General features: G+C 46.9%; 1 protein-coding gene across 2 annotated transcripts; it reads right to left on the bottom strand.

Annotated features, from left to right (window-relative positions):
• Positions 1–16,613: 16,613 nt before the first annotated feature.
• LOC137346474 (microtubule-associated protein RP/EB family member 1-like) lies at positions 16,614–17,516 on the bottom strand. 2 transcript variants are annotated; one of them, XM_068009929.1, is made up of 2 exons: positions 17,048–17,516; positions 16,614–16,948 (listed from the first exon to the last, which is right to left on the bottom strand). In XM_068009929.1, the coding sequence occupies exons 1-2, from the start codon at positions 17,514–17,516 to the stop codon at positions 16,614–16,616; spliced, it is 804 nt and encodes a 267-aa protein (XP_067866030.1). The 2 variants fall into 2 exon arrangements, with proteins under 2 accessions (XP_067866030.1, XP_067866029.1); XM_068009928.1 differs by having other exon boundaries at positions 16,614–17,516.
• Positions 17,517–23,081: the final 5,565 nt, after the last annotated feature.

Here is a 23,081-nt window from a genome sequence, read left to right as displayed (position 1 = left end):
TCAAACCCACCCCTGCCCCCCTCGATGGACACTCGCTCTGGGCCTCGCCACTTCATCCCCTCACCCCCCCCCCCCCCCCCCCGCTCCCTCCCGCTTCTCACTCCCCACTCCCCACTCCCCACAGGGGAAGAGAAAAGGAGTGGCAAGAGGGATTATCAAGGGAGGGGAAGGAGAGTGCAAGTGAGAGACTGGGGGAGAGGGGAAAGTGGGAGGGAGCTGGGAGGGGGGGGAAGTGGGAGGGATCGATGGGGGGAAATGAAGCGGCGAGGCCTGGAGCAAGTGGCTGATGGGGAGGGGGGCTGGTTTGAAGGGGGGAGTGGAGCGAGCGGCTGATGGGAATGAAGTGACAGACAGGTGGGCGGGGATGGTTTGAAGCGGGGAGCGTGTGGCTGAGGGAAGGCAGAGGCGAGCAGACGGGCGCGGGAGGCAGCGCCAGGGAAGAGAAGCGGGCTGACGTTTCAGCACGTGATGACGTTTTTGCACGCATGCGCGAATTAATCCTGGCAAGAACATAGGCTCTGCATGCTCAGCACCTTACTGACAACACGAGACCGTTCTGCGCATGTGCGCAGCTGGGAGTGCTCTGATGATATCGGGGTGCCAGATGCATTGTCAGGAGTCACATTGTATGCTGTATTCAGTGGGAAATCAGCCTGAGTACCTTTGATGATCAGGATTTGTGGAGAGAGAGGATTTGTCTCTTAGTGTCTTGGAACTGTTGACAAAGGATAATTTGAAGGGTATTTTTTTTAATTCATGAGTTGTGGGCATCACTGGCTTGGCCAGCATTTGTTGCCCATCTCTAATTACCCTTGAACTGAGTGACTTGCTAGGCCATTTCAGTGGGCATTTAAGAGTCAACCACATTGCTGTGGGCAAGATGAGGTAAAGACAGCAAATTTCCTTCCCTAAAGGACATTAGTGAACCAGATGGGTTTTTACAACAAAGGCTTCATAATCACCATTAGACTAGCTTTTCAATTCCAGATTTATCATGTGCTGTGGTGAGATTTGAACCATATCTCCAGAGTACTAGCCTGGTCCTCTGCATTGCCTGTCTAGTGACATTACCAGTCTAGTGACATTACCACTACACCATCACCTCCTTAGGGGTCAGCTTAAACTTAGGGCCTCGGAAGGTGGAGATCACTGAAGCTTGTGGCTTCGAGCTTGAGAAAGAAAAGGATGTTTCTGTTAGTGCTCAAGTAAAACTAACCAAAATTGAATTAGCAAAAGTTAGGGAAACAAGAAAATTTGAAATAGAGAAGATAAAATTAGAAAGGGAAAAGTTAGAAAGAGAAAGAGAAATGAAAAAGCTTGAATCTGAAAGAGAAAGGGAAATAGAAGAAAAAGAAAGAGAAATGCGAAAACTTGAATTAGAATTCAAAAGAGAAAGGGAAAGGGAAAGGCAGACATTAGAATTGGAAAGGGAAAAGCTCAAAATCCATGAACGTGCATTGGGGATGAAAAGTGAGAATGACCTAGAGCAAACTCCCCATACTTTTGATTTGGCAAAGAATAATCGCTTGGTACCTAAACTGAGTGAGGAGAGAGTAGAAATGCACTTTGTGTCATCCGAGAAAATTGCCACGAATTCGAATTGGCCTAGCTCATCTTGGACAATGCTCCTACAGAGTGTTTTCATAGGGAAAGCTTTGAAGCTGTACTCATCTCTTTCAGAAGAGCACTCATGAGACTATGACAAAGTAAAGACTGCTGTTCTCAAGGCATATGAGTTGGTACAAGAGGCCGACAGACAGAAATTCAAAAATTTAAAAAGGAAACAAGGCCAAACATATGTTGAATTTGCTACAAAGAAGGAAATGGTGTTTGGTAGTTGCTATAGATCAGTGAAGGATGCACAAGCCTTAGGGAAGTGATTCTGATCGAAGAATTCAAAAACAGTGTCCTTTCGGGAATAAGGTCCCACCTGGAAGAACATAAAGTTCATAGAATAAAGGAAGCCGCAATAGCGGCAGATGATTATGAATTGGTTCATAAGAACTGTATCACAGGCCCCAATTTGGAAATTTTCAGAGAAATTGGAGAGATGGGAAGTTTGGTAATGAAAAAAGATCTGGTTCTATTGAGAAAGATGGCTAAGGTAAAGACACAGACACTCCTGAGTTTACTAAAAGAGAACGTCCGGAGGACAGGTTTGGTTCAAGGGACCAACATGCTATTTTTGTCATAAAAAAGGACATGTGAAGGCTGAGTGTTGGAAATGGAAAAACAAACCCGTCGCTTGTGTACAGTCAAATGGTGTCGCCTAGGAAATACGGACCTAGCGGGTAAGGTTCATAACAAGCTGGTAGTTTCTCCCACGTTACTGATAAAGTGAATCAGGTTGCAGAAAACAATACAAATTTTCGGTTTGAGAGTGAAGTATCCATACTTGCCTGATGGTTGGGAAGCCACAGCCTTCAATTAAGCCAGTCCCATTAATACCGATACCTGCATTCGATGATCCATTTAGTAGGGTTCTTGTGGATTGTGTTGGACCCCTACCTAAGACTAAGTGGGGTCATAGGTATCTCCTGATCATCATGTATTTGTCCACTCAATTTCCAGAGGCCTAAGAACTATATCTAACTCTTTCTTGAATATATTTAATGATATGGCCTCAACTGTTTTCTGTGGTAAAGAATTCCACAGGTTCACCGCTCTCTGGGTGAAGAAATCCCTCCTCATCTCAGTCCTAAATGGCTTACCCCTTATCCTTAGATTGTGACCCTTGGTCCTGGACTCCCCTGCCATCGGGAATATCCTTCCTGCATCTAGTCTGCCTAGTCCTGTTAGAATTTTGTAGGTTTCTAGGAGATCCCTCTCATTCTTCTAAACTCTAGTGAATACAAGCCTAATCAACCCAATCACTCTTCATATGTCAATCCTGCCATGCCAGGAATCAGTCTGGTGAACTTTTGCTGCACTCCCTCCATAGCAAGAAGATCCTTCTTCAGATAAGACCAAAACTGCACACAATACTCCAGATGTGGTCTCACCAAGGCCTTGTATAATTGCAGCAAGATATCCTTGCTCCTGTACTCTAATCCTCTCGTTATGAAGGCCAACATACCATTTGCCTTCTTAACTGCCTGCTGCACCTGCATGCTTACTTTCAGCGACTGGTGCACAAGGACACTCAGGTGTCGCTGCACCTCCCCCTTTTCCAATCTATCGCCGTTCAGATAATAAATCTGCCTTTCTGTTTTTGCCACCAACGTGGACAACCTAACATTTATCCACATTATACTAAATCTGCCATGTATTTGCCCACTCAGTCAACCTGTCCAAATCACACTGGAGCTTCTCTGCATCCTCCTCACAGCTTACACTCCCACCCAGCTTTGTGTCATTTGCAAGCTTAGATATATTACATTTAATTCCCTCATCTATATCATTAGTGTACATTGTGAATAGCTGGGGTCCTAGCACTGATCCCTGTGGTACCTAACTAGTCACTGTCTGCCACTCAGAAAAAGACCTGTATATTCCTACTCTCTGTTTTCTGTCTGCCAACCAGTTCTCTATCCATGTCAGTACCTTACCCCCCAATCCCATGCGCTTTAATTTTACATGCTTACCTCTTATGTGGGACCTTATCGAAAGCCTTCTGAAAGTCCAAATACACCACATCCACTTGTTCTCCTTTATCTATTCTACTAGCTACATCCTCAAAAGATTCCAGTAGATTTGTCGAGCATGATTTCCCTTTCGTAAATCCATGTTGACTTTGTCCGATCATGGCATTGTTTTCCATGTGCTCGGCTATTACATCTTTTATAAATATCATTTTCCCCGCTACTGATGTCAGGCTAACTGGTCTATAATTCCCTGTTTTCTCTCTGCCTCCTTTTTTAAATGATGGGGTTACATTAGCTACCCTCCAATCCGTTGGAACTGTTCCAGAGTCTATAGAATTTTGAAAAATGACCAGCAATGCATCTACTATTTCAAGGGCCACTTCCTCAAGTACTCTAGGATGTGGATTATCAGGCCCTGGGGATTTATCAGCCTTCAATCCCATCAATTTCCCTAACACCATTTCCCTACTAATACTGATTTCATACAGTTCCTCCTTCTCATTAGACTCTCTGTTCCCCAACATTTCTGGGAGGTAATTTGAGTCCTCCTTTGTGAAGACAGAACCAAAGTATGTATTTAATTGGTCTGCCATTTCTTTGTTTCCCATTATAAATTCCCCCTTTTCTGACTGTAAGGGACCCACATTTGTCTTCACTAATCTTTTTCTCTTCACATATCTATAGAAGTTTTTACAGTCAGTTTTTATGTTTTCTGCAAGCTTACTCTCATACTCTATTTTCCCCTTCTTAATCAATCCCTTTATCCACCTTTGCTGAATTCTAAACTGCTCCCAATCCTCAGCTTTGCTGCTTGTTCTGGCCATTTTATATTTCTCCTCTTTGGATCTAATACGATCCCTAATTTCTTTTGTAAGTCACGGTTGAGCCACCCTTCCTATTTTATTTTTGTGCCAGACAGGAATGTACAATTGTTGTAATTCATCCATGCGCTCTTTAAATGCTAGCCATTGCCTATCCACTGTCAACCCTTTAAGTAACGTTCCCCAATCTATCATAGCCGTCTTGCACCTCATACCTTCATTTTTTTTTCAAAATATACTTTTTCATAAAAATCTGTAAAAATTACATGCCCAAACAGTTTCCAAACAGCATCAAGTCAAAAAATACAAACAGTGCAAAGGTGATCAGTTTCCTTCTATACAATTATGAGTTGCCTCACAACCCTTCCATTTCATTGTCATGCCATATACATTTTTACATTTACAGCACACAAAATTTTCCCGATACAGTTCGAGGGGTTTCCCATGAATCCAGCCCCTCAGTTCAGCTTGGTGGGGGGACCTTACACTGTGGTCTTTCCCCATTGAGCCTTTGCTGTGGCTGACCCAAGCTTTATTGCGTCCCTCAGCACGTAGTCCTGGACCTTGGAATGTGCCAGTCTGCAAGATTCGGTCGTGGACAACTCTTTGCGCTGGAAGACCAGCAAGTTTAGGGCAGACCAAAGGGCGTCTTTCACCGAATTGATAGTCCTCCAGCAGCAGTTGATGTTTGTCTCGGTGTGTGTCCCTGGGAACAGCCCGTAGAGCACAGACTCCTGTGTTACAGAACTGCTTGGGATGAACCTCGACAAAAACCACTGCATCCCTTTCCACACCTGCTTTGCAAAGACACATTCCAGGAGGAGGTGGGCAACCGTCTCTTCCCCACCACAGCCACCACGGGGGCATTGTGCAGAGGGGGCGAGACTTCGGGCGTGCATGAAGGATCTGACGGGGAGGTCCCTTCTCACCACCAGCCAAGCTACATCTTGGTGCTTGTTTGAAAGTTCTGGTGATGAGGCATTCCGCCAAATGACTTTGACGGTCTGCTCGGGGAACCATCCGACAGGATCCACCGTCTCCTTTTCCCGTAGGGCCTTGAGGACATTCCGTGCAGACCACTGCCTGATGGACCGGTGGTCAAAGGTGTTTTCCCGCAGAAACTGCTCCACGAAGGATAGGTGGTACGGCACGGCCCAACTGCATGGAGCGTTCCGCGGCAATGTGACCAGGCCCATCCTTCGCAACACTGGGGACAGATAGAACCTCAGCACGTAGTGACACTTGGAGTTTGCGTACTGGAGGTCTACACACAGCTTGATGCAGCCGCACACGAAGGTGGTCATCAGGATGAGGGCCACATTGGGTACATTTTTCCCGCCCTTATCCAGAGATTTGAACATCGTGTTCCTCCGGACCCGGTCCATTTTAGATCCCCAGATGAAGCAGAAAATGGCTCGGGTGACCGCCACAGCGCAGGAGTTGGGTATGGGCCAGACCTGCGCCACGTAGAGCAACAACGTGAGAGCCTTGCACCTGATGACCAGGTTCTTACCCACAATGGAGAGAGATCGCTGCCCCCACATGCTCAACTTTTGTTTTACCTTGGCTACTCGCTCCTCCCAGGTTTTGGTGCACGCCTCGGCCCTTCCGAACCATATCCCCAGCACCTTCAGGTAACCTGACCTGACGGTGAAGGGGACAAAGGATCGGTCTGCCCAGTTCCCAAAGAACATGGCCTCGCTCTTGCCGTGGTTAACTTTGGCTCCCGAGGCCAGTTCAAACTGGTCGCAGATGCTCATCAGTCTGCGCACGGACAGCGGATCCGAGCAGAAGACGGCAATGTCATCCATGTACATGGAGGTTTTAACCTGAGTGCCTCCGCTGCCTGGGATTGTCACCCCTCTTATGCTCGCATCCTTCCTAATAGACTCAGCAAAGGGTTCAATACCTTCATAGTTTTCTTTATTTAGATTCAGGACCCTAGTCTCGGAATCAACTCTCTCACTCTCCACCTTAATGAAGAATTCTATCATGTTATGGTCGCTCTTCCCCAAGGGACCCCACACAACAAGATTGCTAACTAATCCTTTCTCATTACACAATACCCAGTCTAGGATGGCCTGTTCTCTAGTTGGTTCCTCAACATACTAGTCCAAAAAACCATCATGTACGCACTCCAGGATTTCCTCCTCTACAGTGTTATTGCTAATTTGGTTTGCTCAATCTACATGTAGATGAAAGTCACGCATAATTACAGTTGCACCCTTATTGCATGCATCTCCTATTTCCTGTTTAATGCCATCCTCTACATCACCACTGCTGTTTGGTGGTCTATATACAACCCCTAACATTTTCTGCCCCTTGGTATTTCTTTGCTCCACCCATATAGATACCACATCAGGATTCTCTGAGCTAATATCCTTCCTCACTATTGTATTGATTTCCTCTTTTACTAACAACGCTACTCCATCTCCTTTTCTTTTTTGCCTGTCCTTCCTAAATATTGAATACCCCTGGATGTTCAGTTCCCATCCTTGGTCACCCTGAAGCCATATCTCCGTATTCGCAACTATATCATATCCATTTACATCCATTTGCACCATTAATTTGCCTACCTTATTGCGAATACTCCGCACATTGAGAGACAATGCCTTTAGGCTTGTCTTTTTAACATTGTTAGTCATCTTAGCTTTATTTTGCAATATGGCTCCAGTTATTTCTCGCCCTTGTTTTCTCTGCCTTCCACTTTTGCTTCTTACCTTTCTGTCTTTTATTTCTATCCTTGTTTCCCCCTCCTCTGTCTCCCTGCTCATATTCCCATCCCCTTGTTATTCTAATTTAAACCCTCCCAAACAGCACTGGCAAACAACCCCACCCCCTACCGCCCCAAGGAAATTGGTCCCGGTCCTGCCCCGATGCAACCCGTCCAGCTTGTACAGGTCACATCTTCCCCAGAATTGGTGCCAATGTCCCAGGAATCTGAATCCCTCCACCCTACACCATTTCTCCAGCCATGTATTCATCTGACATATCCTGCTATTTCTGCTCTCGTTAGCACGTGGCACTGGTAGTAATCCTGAGATTACTACCTTTGAGGTCCTACTTTTTAATTTATGTCCTAACTCCCTCTATTCAGCTTGTAGGACCTCATCCTTTTTTTACCTATGTTGTTGATAACGATAAGTACCACGGCAACTGGCGGCTCACCCTCCCCCCTCAGAAAGCCCTGCAGCTGCTCAGAGACATCCTTGACGCTAGCACCAGGGAGGCAACATACTATCCTGGAGTCCCTTTTGCAGCCGCAGAAATGCCTGTCTGTTCCCCTTACAATTGAATCCCCCATCACTATAGCCCTGCCACTATTCTTCCTCCCCTCCTGTGCAGCAGAACCACCCATGGTGCCAAAAACTTGGGTCTTGCTGCTTTCCCCTGAGCCACCTTCCCCAACAGTATCCAAAGTGGTATATCTGTTAGAGAGGGGGATGGCTACAGGGACTCCTGTGCTACCTTAAGTTTGAATAAAATTTCATCTTTCTTCTTTAAACCCAAGAAAACCTGTTTAAATTGGTTTCTCTGCCTTATAATTGGAAAAATCTGAACAAGGATTCAGAAAAAAGGGGAGCTAAAAACACAGTGTGTTCAAAATTAAACCCTGTTACACTAAAACCAGGCAAAGATAGCAAAAGACCATGAGACACATTTATCATCACAGAAATTTGGGTGCCAGTGTCCAGGATTCTACCCACAGATGAACGAGTGAATTGGAAGCGGGAAGCCAAATTGTTCCCAATCAAAAAGAGCAAAAAATCAATACAGGTTTTCTTGTGGTTGTGTGTGATTGAATACTAACATGTCTGCAACGGAAATGAGTAGCTCTCCAAGCCAGGGTGAAGTAACTTGGGACAAGTTAAAAGCACTGTCTATAGAGGAGTTGAGAAAAATGACTGAGCAGTGTGGGATCTCTGTATGTGGCAAGGCTAGGAAGTCTGGACTCCTAAGGCTAGTGGCCAACCATTTTTCCCTTGAATCTGAAGAAGCAGAAGCAATGTTAGAAGCAGACTCTGACAGGGTATGGCTAGCAAAGTTACAATTGGAACAGAGGAAACTTGAATTTAAGGAGATGGAGAAAAGAGGGCCTTCCAAATGGAATGTGAAGAGAATGAAAAACAGGAGAGTGAGAGAAAGAAAATTCCAGAAAGAATGCGAAGAGAGTTGAAGCGTCTTGAGTTAACTCGAGGGTGACAGAGTATCCCCAGTGAAAGCATGGCAAATATGGAGGAGCACAATTCAGGACTAGGTACAAGATTGCTAAAACTTCACTCAATGAATTCCAAAATTCAATGAGGAAGATGTAGAAGAATTTTTTGTGCCTTTTAAGAAACTGGCAAGGCAGCTAAAATGGCCAGCTGACACCTGGTCTCTCTTATTGCAAAGCAAACTAACCGGAAAAGCCCATGAGGTTTATTCTTTGTTGCCATATGAGAGTTAATCAAATTATGAATTGACCAAAAATGCTATCCTCGGGGCATATGAATTAGTACCCGAAGCCTACTGCCAAAAGTTTAGAACCCTCAAAAAGCAAGCTAATCAAACTTATCTGGAGTTAGAAAGAAGTAAGCAGCTGGTTTTTGACCAGTGGCTGAGGGCTCTTAAAATACAGCTCAGTGTTGAGACTCTCAGAGAAGTAATTCTGTTAGAGGAATTTAAAAACTCTATCTCACTCTCAATAAAGGGCCATGTAGAGGAGCAGTGGGTTCAGGGAGCTTGGCAAGCAGCCGTTCTAGTGAGTTTGCTTTAATTTATAGGTCGGTTTATAGGAAGGGAATAGAGGGATATGGGCCCCAGCAGTGCAGAAGGTGTTAGTTTTGGCAGGCATCAAGATCGGCGCAGGCTTGGAGGGCCAAATGGCCTGTTCCTGTGCTGTACTGTTCTTTGTTCTTTGTTTCCCAAGGAAGAACCTTTCCTAATCACCCTCACAAATCAGAAAAGGACAAAGGGTGGGACTCTGATCTCCGCCCAGGCGGTCCTGGGAGAGAAAGGAAAGCAGGAGCCACGGAGACACTCCTCCAGCCAAAAAGGAAGGTACTGTGAGCAAGAGTGAGACCTGGAGACCTGTGAGCTTCCATTGTAACAAGGCAGGGCATTTAAAGGCTGACTGCTGAAAACTAAAGGGAAAACCTGTGGGGTTAATCAGGGCACACCCGTTCAGTGACGATGGGACCCTGATGGAAGACACAGAACAAGCTGTGGCTTTAACTGCAGTCAGAGTGCAACCCAGGAAGCTTACTACGGCCAGTGCAGGAAAAGTTAATAGGATTCCTGAAGGTTATCAGGGTTTTGAGTTTGAAGGGAAAGTAACCTGATATCACTCGAGTGGGGCAAGCAAGCCCATAGCGATTCTCGGGGACACAGGGGCCACTAGATCCCTTTTACTGGGAAAAGGCCTGACCTTTCCCCCAGAGAGTGTAGTGAACACCAAAATGGTGGTGAATGGTATTGGAAGACAGTGTATGCCCGTACCTGTACACCGGGCACACCTGGAATGCAACCTAATTTCGGGACCGGTGACTGTAGGGATTGTCCCTAGCTTGCCTGCGGACGGGATTGACCTGTTCCTAGGTAATGATCTGGCAGGGGTGAAGGTGGTAGCCCCCCAAGTACCGAAAGAAAGACCGCAGGGGATCAGAGAGACAGGGTGTTGGCAGGAGACGGTCTCCTGCAGTTTCCCTGAATGTGTAATGGATCAGGCCATGATCAAACCAGCTCCCCCAGAGGAGACTGCATTGGCACTGCAGGCAAATGACCATGAGGTCTACCTGTCCGAAACTTTCTTTGGAAAGTTAGGAGACCCAAGGAATGAATTAAATGGATTTTCCCTAGGTGAGGATCAGCAAGCCGACCCAGTATTGCGAGAGTTAGCACAGGTTGCCCAGTATGAAAGTGAAGAGGAGGGAATCCCTGACTGCTACTATTTAAAGAAGGCTGTGTTTGCTGGTAATGCAACCACTAGGTGGCGCTGTAGTACTACATGCACAAATGCAGCCTGTTTCACTGAAACGTCACTGTCAGCGACATTCAGGCAGCTGCCAGGATTAAAGATGATGCTGCTCAATTTATCACAGAAAAATAACTTCAACCCATGGCAGAACACAATGGACAAGATTGATACTCGGAGAACATTGCTCTGTTTAAAGTCTCATCAGATGGACAGCACCTCTGACAGTGCTGCACACCCTCCATAATTTTGTGAAGTTCCAGTGCCATTACATTCACTGGCCCCTCATTCCCCCCACCCCCCGCCCCATCCCGCACTCCGGGCTCTCACTCCCCACTTCCCCACCCGCCCCATCCCGCTCTCTGGGCCCTCACTCCCCACTTCCGCATTACCCTCCCCAGCTCTCCAGCCGCTCCCCTAACCCTCCAGATGCTAGCCCACAGCCACAGGCTGCTTCCCTCCTCTCACTACTCGCTCCTACATCGCCCCATCACCCCTCGCGGCCCACTTTGCTTCTTCGGATGGAGCGAGTGTCCGAGAGGAGGGAAGCGGCCCACGGCCTAGAGCTAGGAGGGATGGGGGGGTGGTGGGGAGGGAAAGGGGGCAGTGAGTGGCGGAGAGCGGGGAGGGGATGCGGGGAGCGGGCGGCCGTGGAGCGAGGGAGTGGTTGAGGAGCGAGAACATTTTCCGGGGCGAGAACATTTCCTGCACATGCACCAGTTAGCGTTTACTTGGGCTCTGCCAGTTAGTCCTGGCAAAGCAAGACGTAAGCTGTCCATGCGCAGCACCTCAGTATGCAGGAGACCATTTGCATATGTGCGCAGCTTGGAGCGCTCTGATGACGTACACGGGCCGCTGCATTGTCAGGAGTTACTTTATTTAAAGAATGAGGTACTGATGAGGAAATGGAGTTCTCCTCACAGACCTGAGGGCAAGGAGTGGGCAGTAATTCACCAGTTAGTGGTGCCACAGAGGTACCAGGGAGAAATATTAAGAAGGGCCCGTGAGACTACAGTGGCTGTACATGCCAGTATACGAAAGACCAAAGCCTGCATAAGACAGCAGTTTGACTGGCCAAAACTCCACAAGGATATGGTGGAGTATTGCAGGAGTTGCCACAGGTGCCAGGATGAGGGGAAACCCCCACCTACAGTGAAACCTACAATCCTAAGTCCTGTACCGGTTTTAAGAGGACCCTCCAGCAGAGGGCTGGTGAATTGTAAGGGACCCTCACTGAGAACAAAAGGGGACAGGCAGGCATACGGCTGGAAAAAGTTTAGAAAGAGAAGGGGAAAAAGTGACCAAGAGGGTAGGTTAAAGGAAGTCTGGGAGGAATCCCAGATGAAAACTCCTACTGCCTGGTCAACGAAACCAGAAAAACATGAAATGTTAGACCCCGCATCCTCCTATGTGAATGCAGACTCTAGAAGCACCCCACCAGAGTTGCTGACAGCATTTACAGGAATCTGCAGAGACAAAGAGAGATCTTAAGGGGGCAGAGAAACCGTGAGGGTGATGCCTCACCTAGTCAAAGTGTCACAGGAGAATGCAGTTATGTCTGCACAAATACCTGCCAATAGGAGTGTCCCAGAGAACAAAGGGGAGAGTAACAGAGACTCCTCCCCCACAGTCAGAGTGAAAGGGAACCACCCATCCCCTGAAGCCAAAAGGCTTTGCATGAATCAAGGAGTTCAAGATAGACCCACCTCTCTACTAATTGTCCTGCAGGAAAAAGAGAAAATTAAAGCAGCCCTGGCACCCAGAACAGACCATTTTTATGAGCTTCAAGATTGGTGATTGAATGGAAATGAATGAGAGAAATACTTTCTGTATCTTACATTTCTCTCAAAATCTGCAATGAAATGTATGGTTTTCTTCAAATCGCAAATCATTCCCCTGGGTGTGGAGGTGTCAGTAAAATCCCCCTCCTGCCAAGACTGAGGCACACATTATTTCACCACATGAACATTAAAACTTAAAATTGTAAACCCCTGACTGGGAGGATATTTGCATAGTACTGGCAGTGTTGGAACAAAAGGGACCCAGTCATTGCTTCCCCAATACACACAAGATGTGGTCAAACCAGTTTTAGTCACATGACTAGCTGGCTGGCATTTTTTTGAATTTGAACTCCCAACAAAGGATTATAAGAGACAAAGCCATGTGATCATGGAGTAAAGATCTCTCCTGGAACTGAAGCAAGAAGACCTCTCTCCTGCCTGCTTCTATCTCCTTCCCACAGAACTGAATCTTGTGAAAACACATGAAACTCAAAGAGAGAAAAGTTTCCTATGTGAACAAAGTTTTAAGAAGACTACTGGGCCCCGATGAAAGCAAAACTACTTACAAAAAGGACTAAGCCATGAGCTCGAATCACCATAACAAGATATTGCCTCAAACTGTTTCACCTTATCTTTTCTTCTCTTTTCTGTTCCTATCTGCATGTTTATATCGCATGTGCATGCTGGCATGGGCACATCGTATATCCGTAGGCGTGAACCGTATTAGAGTTTATGTTTTAATAAAATTTCATCTTTCTTCTTTAAACCTGAGAAAGCCTGTGTGAATTGGTTTCTTTGTCTTATAATTGGAAAACTCTGAACAGGGATTCACAAAAAGGGGAGCTCACAACACCGTGTGTTTAAAATTAAACCTTGTTATATTAAGACCAGCTAAAGATAGCAAAAGACCCCTGGACACTTTTCTCACCTGGTCGTAACAGTTATCTCAGCTAGAGTTGCATTCAGTTCTGGGCACCACACATTAGAAAGGATGTCAAAGCTTCAGAAAGGGTGTAGAATTGTTTTACTAGAATGGTACTAAGGATGAAGAACTTTAGTTACCTGGAAAGACTGAAGAAGCTGAAATTATTCTCCTTAAGACATTTAAGAGGAGATTTTACAGAGGTGTCCAAAATCATGAACAGTTTTGATAGAGTGAATAAGGAGAAACTGTTTCCAAAGGCAGAATGATCGTTAACCAGAGGATACAGATTTAAGGTGATTGGCAGAAGAAACAGAGGCGAAATGAGGAAACAGTTTTTAACACAGTGAATTGTTGTGTTCTGGATGTACTGCTTGAAGGGGTGATGGAAACAGATTCAATAGTAACATTCAAAAGGAAATTGTATAAATACTTGTAGGAAAAAAAATTACAGGGCTTTGGGGAAAGAGCAATGGAGTGGGACTAATTAGGTAGCTCAGCCAAAGAGCTGACACAGGCACAATGGGCCGAATGGCCCCTTTCTATGCTGTACGATTTATGATGACTCTAAATTGGAAAGACCATCTTGGAAAGACATTTCTGCTCCTAGGAGAACAATCTCAGCTTCTTCAGTCTCTCCTCCCTGCAACCATGCTGGTATATCTCCTCCGCCCTCCTCTCTAAGGCCTTGATATCCTTCCTAATGTGTGGTGCCAAGAATTGGGTACAATACTACAGATGAAATCTAACTAATGACATATAAAGGTTTAGCTTGAACAGGCCTTCCTCCCCGCTTTCCCTGCCTGCCTTAAAAATGGTTACATCTCTAAGTACTCCCAGTTCTGACAAAGGGTCACCAATCCAAAACATTTACTCTGTTTTTCTCTCTCCGGATGCTGCCAGACCTGCTGAAATTGAAATAACTGTTCATTTCAAAAGCAGCTGGTAATCTAACATATGTTCAAATCAATCCTACAAGATGTTTGTACTTGAATTGACCTGCTTAGTACATCCCTGTAAAACCTGTCTCAGACAAACCAACTAATACTGTAAATATTTTAGCAAAGTAAATTAAGTTATCTTCATATCAGTTAAAAGTGCACACTCTCAGGTGCTGCTGCTTTAAACAATAGATAAGTTACATACAACTGTTTCTGAAGCGTTATGGTTTGGAGTACTGTTCTTTCACCAATGTTGCAGCCCCAAGTTATGGGATGAGGGATTGCTCTCTGCTGTCTGTTTCTAAAAGTGTGAACCACGAGGGCCAAAGTATCCCACAGCCTACAACAAAATGGCATTAATTTTACAGCCTCGCTAATCTTACTTTTTGATAGTGTTGGAATTCAGATTAAGGGAGTCAATTAACCCTTTATCCCCTTTTCTCAAATTCTGAAATGATAACCCTTATTGATGACAGTGGTTATATTTTATTCAATATAAATAAGACTTGACACATGCTCATGCAAGAACAGCAATATCAAAGTGCAGCCGCATTACCATACACCCTGGGTAGAAGCGTGATTGCTTCATAATCACTCCCTGGTTGTGCCAGTCAATGAGGCATGTACACATGTGGTCCCTCTGCCAGCCCCATCCTTCTGTGATGGGCGTCTGCGGGATGCTCCTCTGGCTGAATATCTTTCTTTCTGCCCAGGGAATGCCTTTTTATACCTTCTTTTCACAGCAAAGCCTATGGGGACTGAGTCAACCCAATCATTACCCCACTATCATTTGAACAGTCCAAATAATAAAGGTGTAATTGAACCATCTATGCCCGCCCAAGCCAGGTCAAACTCTCAGGATCTTTGGTTTCCCACGGTCTAGCACCTATCAGCTTATAACATTCAACAATGCTAGTGGCTGGCCAAACGGTGGTCTAGGCAGCCAGTTATTTTGACCCTGCTCTAGCTACATCTGGGCCGTTGGGAGGTGTTTTATTTTTTTTCAGTTCCTACACAGCAAACTGTCTGTTTTCACGCCCAACTAGATTTCTGCTGAAGTTTGCCTTTTGACCATTTGGTTCCTTTTACACCTTTCAGGCCAATAAAACATTTGGTCATTGAAGGCCCAAACCACAGTTTCTCATCATGTCACCTTTCAGCTGCTTTTACCCAGAGCGTATCACACACAGGATTAAAAATATAGTTCAGTATAAGATTCAGTGTTACAAGGAAATTAAAGAAGTGTACAGTCAGTCCTAGTGTTTAAGATAGTTTTCGTTAACTAGCATGAAAACCCAATGTTGGCATCACCGAGGATTCTTACAATAGAAGGAAAATGGGCAGAGATAGGAGAGATAGGGGAGATTTGTGATTAAATGTATTCATTTAACATCGTGCAGACTGCTTTTCACCAGACTAACACTGAAGGAAGGTGGGGATGTGAGAGGGAAAATGGGATTAATGTAGGATTAGTATAAATGGGTGGTTGATGGTCGGCATGGACCCGTTGGGCCGAAGGGCCTGTTTCAGTGCTGCATCTCTCTATGACTCTATGAATGCTTTCTTTCAAAAGGCTTCACTGTCAGAGGAGCTATCTTTCAGATGAGACTTTAAACTGAAGCACTGATTACCCTCTCAAGTATACAGAAAACATCCCACAGCACTATTTGAAGAGCAGGAGTGTTTTCCCTAGTGTCCTGGCCAGAAACACCAGGGAAAAAGATTATCTGCCCATTATCACGCGGGAGCTTGCTGTGCATGAATTTGTGGCTGCTTTTCCGACATTACAAGAGTGACTACACCTCAAAAGTATTTCATTAACTGTAAAGCACTTTGGGACATTCTGAAGTTGTGAAAGGCATCTTATTAATGCAACTCTTTTTATTAAATTTATGATTGTTATATTTATCCAGCATTCACTCTCATCACCAAGCAGAGGCTCTGCAGATGAATAAAGCTGGTTTTGGCTGCATGGTTCCCTAGGGCAAGGGATTACATCATTTTCCCCATAGGCAAGAGCCACCAGCAGAAGACAACCACAGGTATCAGTCCAACTGACTGGATTCCCCAAGGATGGTACCTCCTATGGGTCAGAGCAAAGGTTAACAATCAACATCAAGCTCTGCTGAACTTCAGTCATCATCCCTGTGTCAAACTTGCAGAGCTACAGGGATAAAGCGGGGGGGAATGGGACTAATAGGATTGCTCTACAGAGAGCCGACATGGACTTGTTGGGCTAATTGGCCTCCTTCTATGCTGCTATGACTCTGTAGCTCTCAAACTCACAAAACTCTGGGAGCACCTTTGCCACACGGAGCTCACCACCACGACCTCAAGGGCTACTAGGATGGGCAATAAATGCTGGCCTTGCCAACGACACCCATATCCTGAGAACAAATACACAAAAGCATTCTTCTTTGTTAAATGGGAATTGAAATGATGGCAATCAAAGTAAGTCCACTTATTGAGAAAGGAGGTACACTTTAATTTAGCTTACGCTAGCAAATTTGCACACACAACTTTTTTTTTAACTTCACAGAAAATGAGGGGGCTTCGCCCTCTAGCCGTTGATTTGCAATAAGCTGTGGAGGGCAATGGGTTCACCCTTTTAATATTCCTCTGCTTCTTCTGGCTGCTCATTGACAGCCTCCCGTGGAGTGAATCCATCATCGATGGAGTAGAGCACTTTCTCCACCTGCTGAATAAGTACATTGTCTTCTTTCTGGTTCTCCTGGCAGATCACCTCGATGTTTCTCAGCTTTCCAAAGTAAAAGTCTCTTTCTTTCTCCAGCTCCACCAGGTCAGTCTTTAAGGTTTTCACCTGCTCGGCAAGTTCAGCAACATGCGTGTCGCCATTTCCCGCCATGTTGGACCTCTCTGGCACAGCTGCGGTACTTTTGTATGCAGGACACGGCGCTGCTGCTGAGCCACCACTTTTTGGGGCTGTCTTGGAGCGCAGCAGGTAGGTGCCCGACGCTGACGACCGGAGGGCCTTCTTGTCCAGGGCAGTGGCATTGGCGCTGCTCGGGCCCATGGCTGCACTCAGCGTGCTGAGTGTCTTCTTGGGCTTGTTGAAGACTGGGCCGTGAGGACTGGTTGGTGGTCCCGCCTCCTGCCCTTGACGGGCAACCACCGGATCATAGGGCTTGCCGTCGTAGTTGGCATCGTAGAACTTCCTGAACCACTGAAGGAACTCAAAGTTATCCTGGAACTTGCCTTTCATCAGTTTGTCCACCGCAATGATCTTGTCCACATCCATCTTCTTGAAGGCCGCTTGCAGCAGCTTGAAGTTCTGGATGTACTCGTGCTCCAGCTTGGCGAGAAACTTCACCTTCTTCAGGGCGATGGAGCCGGGGAAGAGCATGTCCATGAATTGGCAGTAGGCCGCACCTGAGCACAGCTGCTCAATCTTTGTGTAGTTCAACTGAAGCGAGTCGTTGACCCAGGCTAACATGTCGTGCCGACTCAGGTTGTCGCCGGTCGAAGATGTAAGGTAAACGTTGACTGCCATCTGATTTTTGTTTTGTTTTCACACAGCTTTTTGCCTCCCCTCAGGTTTTTTTTTCTCCCCCTTGCAGTTTTTTTTGTTTTTCTGCAAGTTTAGCTGCAACTTACTCCTTACAGTGACCTAATCATTATGTCATAATAAGGGTAGTTAAATGTTACTGAGCACTGTCCAGCAATGGTGGTTACAAGTAGGTAGTTTATATATAAAAAAAATTCATTCAACAAAAACAACTTTTATATTGCCCCTTTAATGTAATAAAACATCCCAAGGTGGTTCACAGGAATGTTATCACACAAAATTTGACATCGAGGAGACACATAAGGAGATATTATGACCAGCGACCAAAACCTTAACAAACAGGTAGGTTTTGAGGAGTGTCCTCAAGAGGAAATAAAACCCAGTTGATTGGCATGGTATTGGGGAATGTCCCAGGTTGGATTGCCAGTCTGTTTTGTGTTAACTGAGCTCAGCTGAAAAGGCAAGAGAATGCTGGAGTTGGTCACTGAGCCCTTGGGCCTAGGAGGAGACAGGGTTTCCACTTCTAATCACTATCTAGTTAACTCTTGCTGTAACGTATGGATGGGGGGGCTCATTTGTGATCTTGTGGCCAACCAGTCTTTCAACAATTCAATGCGATGCTTGTAGGCACCTCACCTTATCTTTGCTACAGTCATTGTATTTCCTCCAACCCTAAAAGGGAATGCAAACGTACCTCTCACAGCTACAAGGACGTCTCCTTCCACATGACCTGGGCTTCTGCATTCAATGGTCTTTTTCCCAGCTATTGGGACAATTGCACCCCTCCAATCTCTAAGATTTGACGACAGAACTTCAGCAACAGCCTCAGAACCATTCAACAATGCATGACTTTTCCCTCGTCCTGTAACTGTCATTTCATTGCATCTTCTCAGGGCCTGTTCATCCCTTGACTTGGATCCAGGAACCTCAGCACCTACAATTTTCCGAAAGCTGAAATGTTGCTGAACAAGTTCCGTGCCCATGAGCATGGTACCTGCTGCAGCTTAGACAGACTGCAGATGTTCCATGACCACTAACCTGTAGCTCTCGAAGCATTGCTATGCTTGGTATCAAGAGCTGAAGTTGCCCAATCAAAGTCCCCAGAATGAGGGGTAGATTTTTGTCTAAACCTCCTGGGCATTAAACATTACCTGGATGAAGATCGGGAAATGTGACCTGAATGATTGCACGGCCCTTAATGAACCTAACTGAGCTTCCTTTCATTGAAGGGTTCTGTGACAGGCAGGACATCCTCCCCACCCAACTTTCTTCTCTACACTTTGCCAAGTCGATGTTAATGGCAAAAAGTGGGAAAGGTAAACATCTATCCCTAACATCTTTTAGAGAAGCACAGTTCAGCAAGTGATGTACTAAACTGTACTCAACCAATGAATAGAAATGACCGTTATACCATAGAAATATCAAGAAGGAACTCAATGCCATTGGCCCTTGGAGCCTTTAACTCAAATCATTGTGACCAGCAGGACAGATTGACGCCAAGGGCTGAATTTCCACTTTGGGGTGGGAAATAGAAGTCAGGACTGTTTCTGGATCTCAAACCTCGTCTCCGGGTAAGAAATTTGCATCGGGGCAATCCCTTAATTGCATTGGAGTCAGGTTCAGCAATCAATTAGAGGCCTCTGGGGCGGGAATGGAGGTGGGTCAATTTAAACTCCCAATGGCAGCCATTATTGTAGCTGCTGTGTGAGTGTTCAGGAAGCAAATAGAAGATTGTCTTTGAGACTTGAATTGGAATGCTGTGTCCCATGATAACACAGGAGTGCCGGATGCCTGGCGCTGAGGGTACGGCAGCCTATCGGTTCTCAGACCACGACCTGGAGGTGATGCCTGAGGCCACGAGGAAGAGGAGGGAGGTCCTCATCTCAGAGGGAGGGAAGAGGAAGCCACCCACCCAGACTAAGCAGGCCCGGGTTGAGATAGCTGATACTGTCAGAGGCAAAAGTGGCATTAGGCTTTCCTGAATTTATTGCTGGAAAGGTTCAATGACCTCATTCGCTCTGGCAAGGTGAGTGCAAACCCCAACCCACAGGGCAGGCCTCTGAGCTTGCATCCTCCAGTAGGCACACCTGAGGGGCCTCTGGGCACATGCTGCTCCTGAACATGGTGGGGGTGGGGGCAGATGTGTGTGTGCCCAGGGCACCTACTCACCCCTCAGAATAGCTCACAACCGTAGCACTGCTGAGGACCTGTCACCATTCAAACTGCAGCTTCTAATGGATAGGGGCAGGTCCCATTGGCCACAGAGGACAGCAGTACCTTATCTCGCTCCCTCCTGTCCTTGCAGGAGAAACGGGTACATAATGCCCAGGAAAGGGCGCAACCAGGCAGCAGGGTGTCATACTTTCAGAGGATAACACCAATGGAAGACTGAGTGATGGAGATAGCCAGGATCCCGGATGAGGAGGAAGTTGGCCCTGGCAAGATGGGAACTCATGATGGAGATGATTACAGAGGGCAAAGCCATCCCATCGGATATCACGCCAAGCACTGATTTGCATTGGGTAGTCACACCACTGCAATGGCTTCAGCTCTCCTTGGCTAGCTCTCAAGATCTCTTCTTGTGTCTCCCACAGGTGCAGGCGTCCACCCGACAACTCCCTCTCCTTCTCCCTCCACGGCCACAGAAGAAGACCACAAAACTGAAGAAGCACCGTCACACCTTGCAAGCACATCGTCAACCAGTGCAGTGGTCCTGGCATGTGTTTAGATGGGAGGTATTGAGTGAGGAACATGGCACAAGTGTGTAGGAGGAGATGCCAGAAGCAGAGGCAGCTGTGGGCAGTTACCCTTGGAGGAGGGAGGACAGACACAACCCTGCTCAACTGAGCACAGATGCAGGGCTCAGAAGTCACTGGAAAGAAGGCTCTAACTGCAACAGCAACAGGAGATGTGTTCACACATGTCAGAGTTCCCTGAGGCAGTCCGGGGTTATGGGCTGAGGATGGAGGAGTCCACCATGGTTCTGGGCTATGAGCGCATGAGCTCCTCCATTTTGAGAGTGTCCAATCTAATGGAGATCCATATACGGCATCACTCTGCGTGGATGCAGGAGTAATGCACTGACATGCACAGGATTCATGCCACATGTGTAACCTGGAGTGCTCAGTGGCACTGTTGGCACTGAGATGTTTGGATTGGATGCCAGTTGCGACCCAGCTGGTGTCTCCCTCAGCCATCCAGTGTGCCTGCCAAGGACTGATGGTAAAATAGAGGAGGATGAGGGTGAACACCTCATGGGGTGCCCTCATCGTCCTATGACTGTGGAAGCCTCTGCGCAGCAGGGCCAAATGACAGAGGCTGCCTCTGCAAGGATGTTGTTGCAGCAGCCTCTGGAGATGCTCCACAGGCACCTCAACAATGAGGACAACCGCCACCTGCATTTCAGCCATATGCAGAGAGCAGTGAGCAAGCTGCCCCCACTTGCTCCAAGGCCACAAGGGAAGCACTGCTTATGAGTGGCCAATTGCAGAGGATTGCACTGTTTCCCTTTATTTGTTTATTGATACAGCACTGAAACAGGCCCTTCAGCCCACCGAGCCTGTGCCGACCAACGACCACCCATTTATACAGTAATCCCATATTCCCTACCACCTACCCACACTAGGGGCAATTTGCAATGGCCAATTTACCTATCACGTGCAAGTCTTTGGCTGTGGGAGGAAACCGGAGCACCCGACGAAAACCCACACGGTCACAGGGAGAACTTGCAAACTCCGCACAGGCAGTACCCAGAATCGAACCCAGGTCCCTGGAGCTGTGAGGCTGCGGTGCTAACCACTGCGCCACTGTGCCGCCTTATCACTTTATAAATAATGACACTTCAAGGCACATGTCTCAGACTCCTCTTATTGCTGGCATGATATAAAAAGTGGTATGAGGTGGTGAAGTAGATCAAGGGTTCCTACACGGTGAGGACAAGGCTCTGGACAGATGTGCATCCTTCATTAGCAATAAGAGTTTAGATGTTGAAGGCTGCGTCTTCAATGGATGTGTTAGCAGAGGCACCTCAGAGTGACTTGCATCTCATACCCTTCATCCTGGCTCAGAGGGACTCAGCTGGAACAAATGATTCCTTACATTCATGGCATCCTGATGAGACCTTCCCGCCCCACACTGTGACCGACCACCTCCTTGTGCAGCTGGGACACTTTGGTGTTTCACTTCCTCCCTCTTCACCTGTACTTCCTCGTCCTCTTCCTCCAATGAGCTACCTCATTCCAGGGTCTCACTGTCCTCAAGATCCACAAATCTCTGGCCAGCCATGTTATGGAGAATGCAGCAGACCACCACAATGAGCGAGGCCTTTGCAGGTGTATTGGAAGGTGCCCACCCAACCAATACAGGCACTGGAATCGCATCATGAGAAGTCCGATGGCCTGCTTGATGGTTGTCCTAGTGAGCAGATGGCTTTGCTTATATCGCCTCTGTGCTTGTGTCTCAGGCTCTTGTAGATTAATGAGTAGCCATCTCTTCAAGGGATATTCCTTGTTCCTAGGATCCAACCACATAGACTGGTTGTTGGAATGAAGATCTGCAGCAGCCTGGAATGCAGAGGATGAAAGATGCATGGCAGCTGGCAGGAAAGTGATGCACACATAGAAGAACGCTCTTGTATTGTCAGAAACCAGCTGAACATTAAGGGAGTGGAAGCCTTTCCTGTTAATGAATCTCACTGAGAGGTCACTGGGTGCAATCGATGATGTCTTGCACCTGGGGGAATCCTCGATGGTGGCAAAAGCCAGTACCCTCTCTCCCTGTGATGCCTTATCTGTCGTGAAATTAATGTATCGCCCAGCCTTGGCAAAGAGGGCATCAGTGGCCTGCAAGGTGCAGTGGTGTGCAACTGCTTGAGAGATGCCACTAAGGTCATTGGAAGGGGCCAGAGGCGAAGAAATTCAAAGGCACAGTGACTTTAATGACTACTGGCAGGGCATGGCGAACAGTGCTGTGAGGCGCGAGGTCTTCAGCGACAATGGCACAGATGTCTGTGACCATCTGTCTGGAGAGTCGTAATCTCCTGACACTGGGTCGCAGTCATTTCCAGGTAGCACCTTCTTTGGCGGTAGAGCCTATGTTGAGAGTATGGCCTCCGTGTCCTTCTTGTCCCTCATCCCTCTCCTCTTCCCCCCTGATGCCGAGGGCTCTGCCCTTCCTGTGGAGGGTGTTACTCCTCATTGCCACTTGGCCCAAAATCCGAGAGTCCTGCCCTCATTGCCAGCTGCTGCCTTCCTTGTGGTAAGCTGGTTGCCCTGTTGTCCTTGGCTGCCGTACCTCTGGCTCTTCTGCCCCCGTGATGCCAGAAGGGTGATGACACCCTGGGCTGCCCAATCCCTGACTCTCCATGCTTCCTGCCACCTGTGCAGCACCAAAGGCACCTGTCTCCCAATGGCTGAGTCCCTGTTAGGCATATCCGACCTGCCAAGACTGAGGCACACATTATTTCGCCATATGAACATTAAAACTTAAAATTGCAAGCCCTGACCGGAAAGACATTTCCATGGTAACAATGCTGAAACAATGGGGATCCAA

Source organism: Heterodontus francisci, chromosome 30, assembly GCF_036365525.1.
Source record: "Heterodontus francisci isolate sHetFra1 chromosome 30, sHetFra1.hap1, whole genome shotgun sequence".
Taxonomy (NCBI): Eukaryota; Metazoa; Chordata; class Chondrichthyes; order Heterodontiformes; family Heterodontidae; genus Heterodontus; species Heterodontus francisci.
This window is presented reverse-complemented; position numbering and strand designations above follow the sequence as displayed.

Coding starts and splice junctions, on each gene's coding strand:
- LOC137346474 (XM_068009928.1), bottom strand. CDS start 17,516: ATGGCAGTCAACGTTTACCTTACATCTTCGACCGGCGACAACCTGAGT.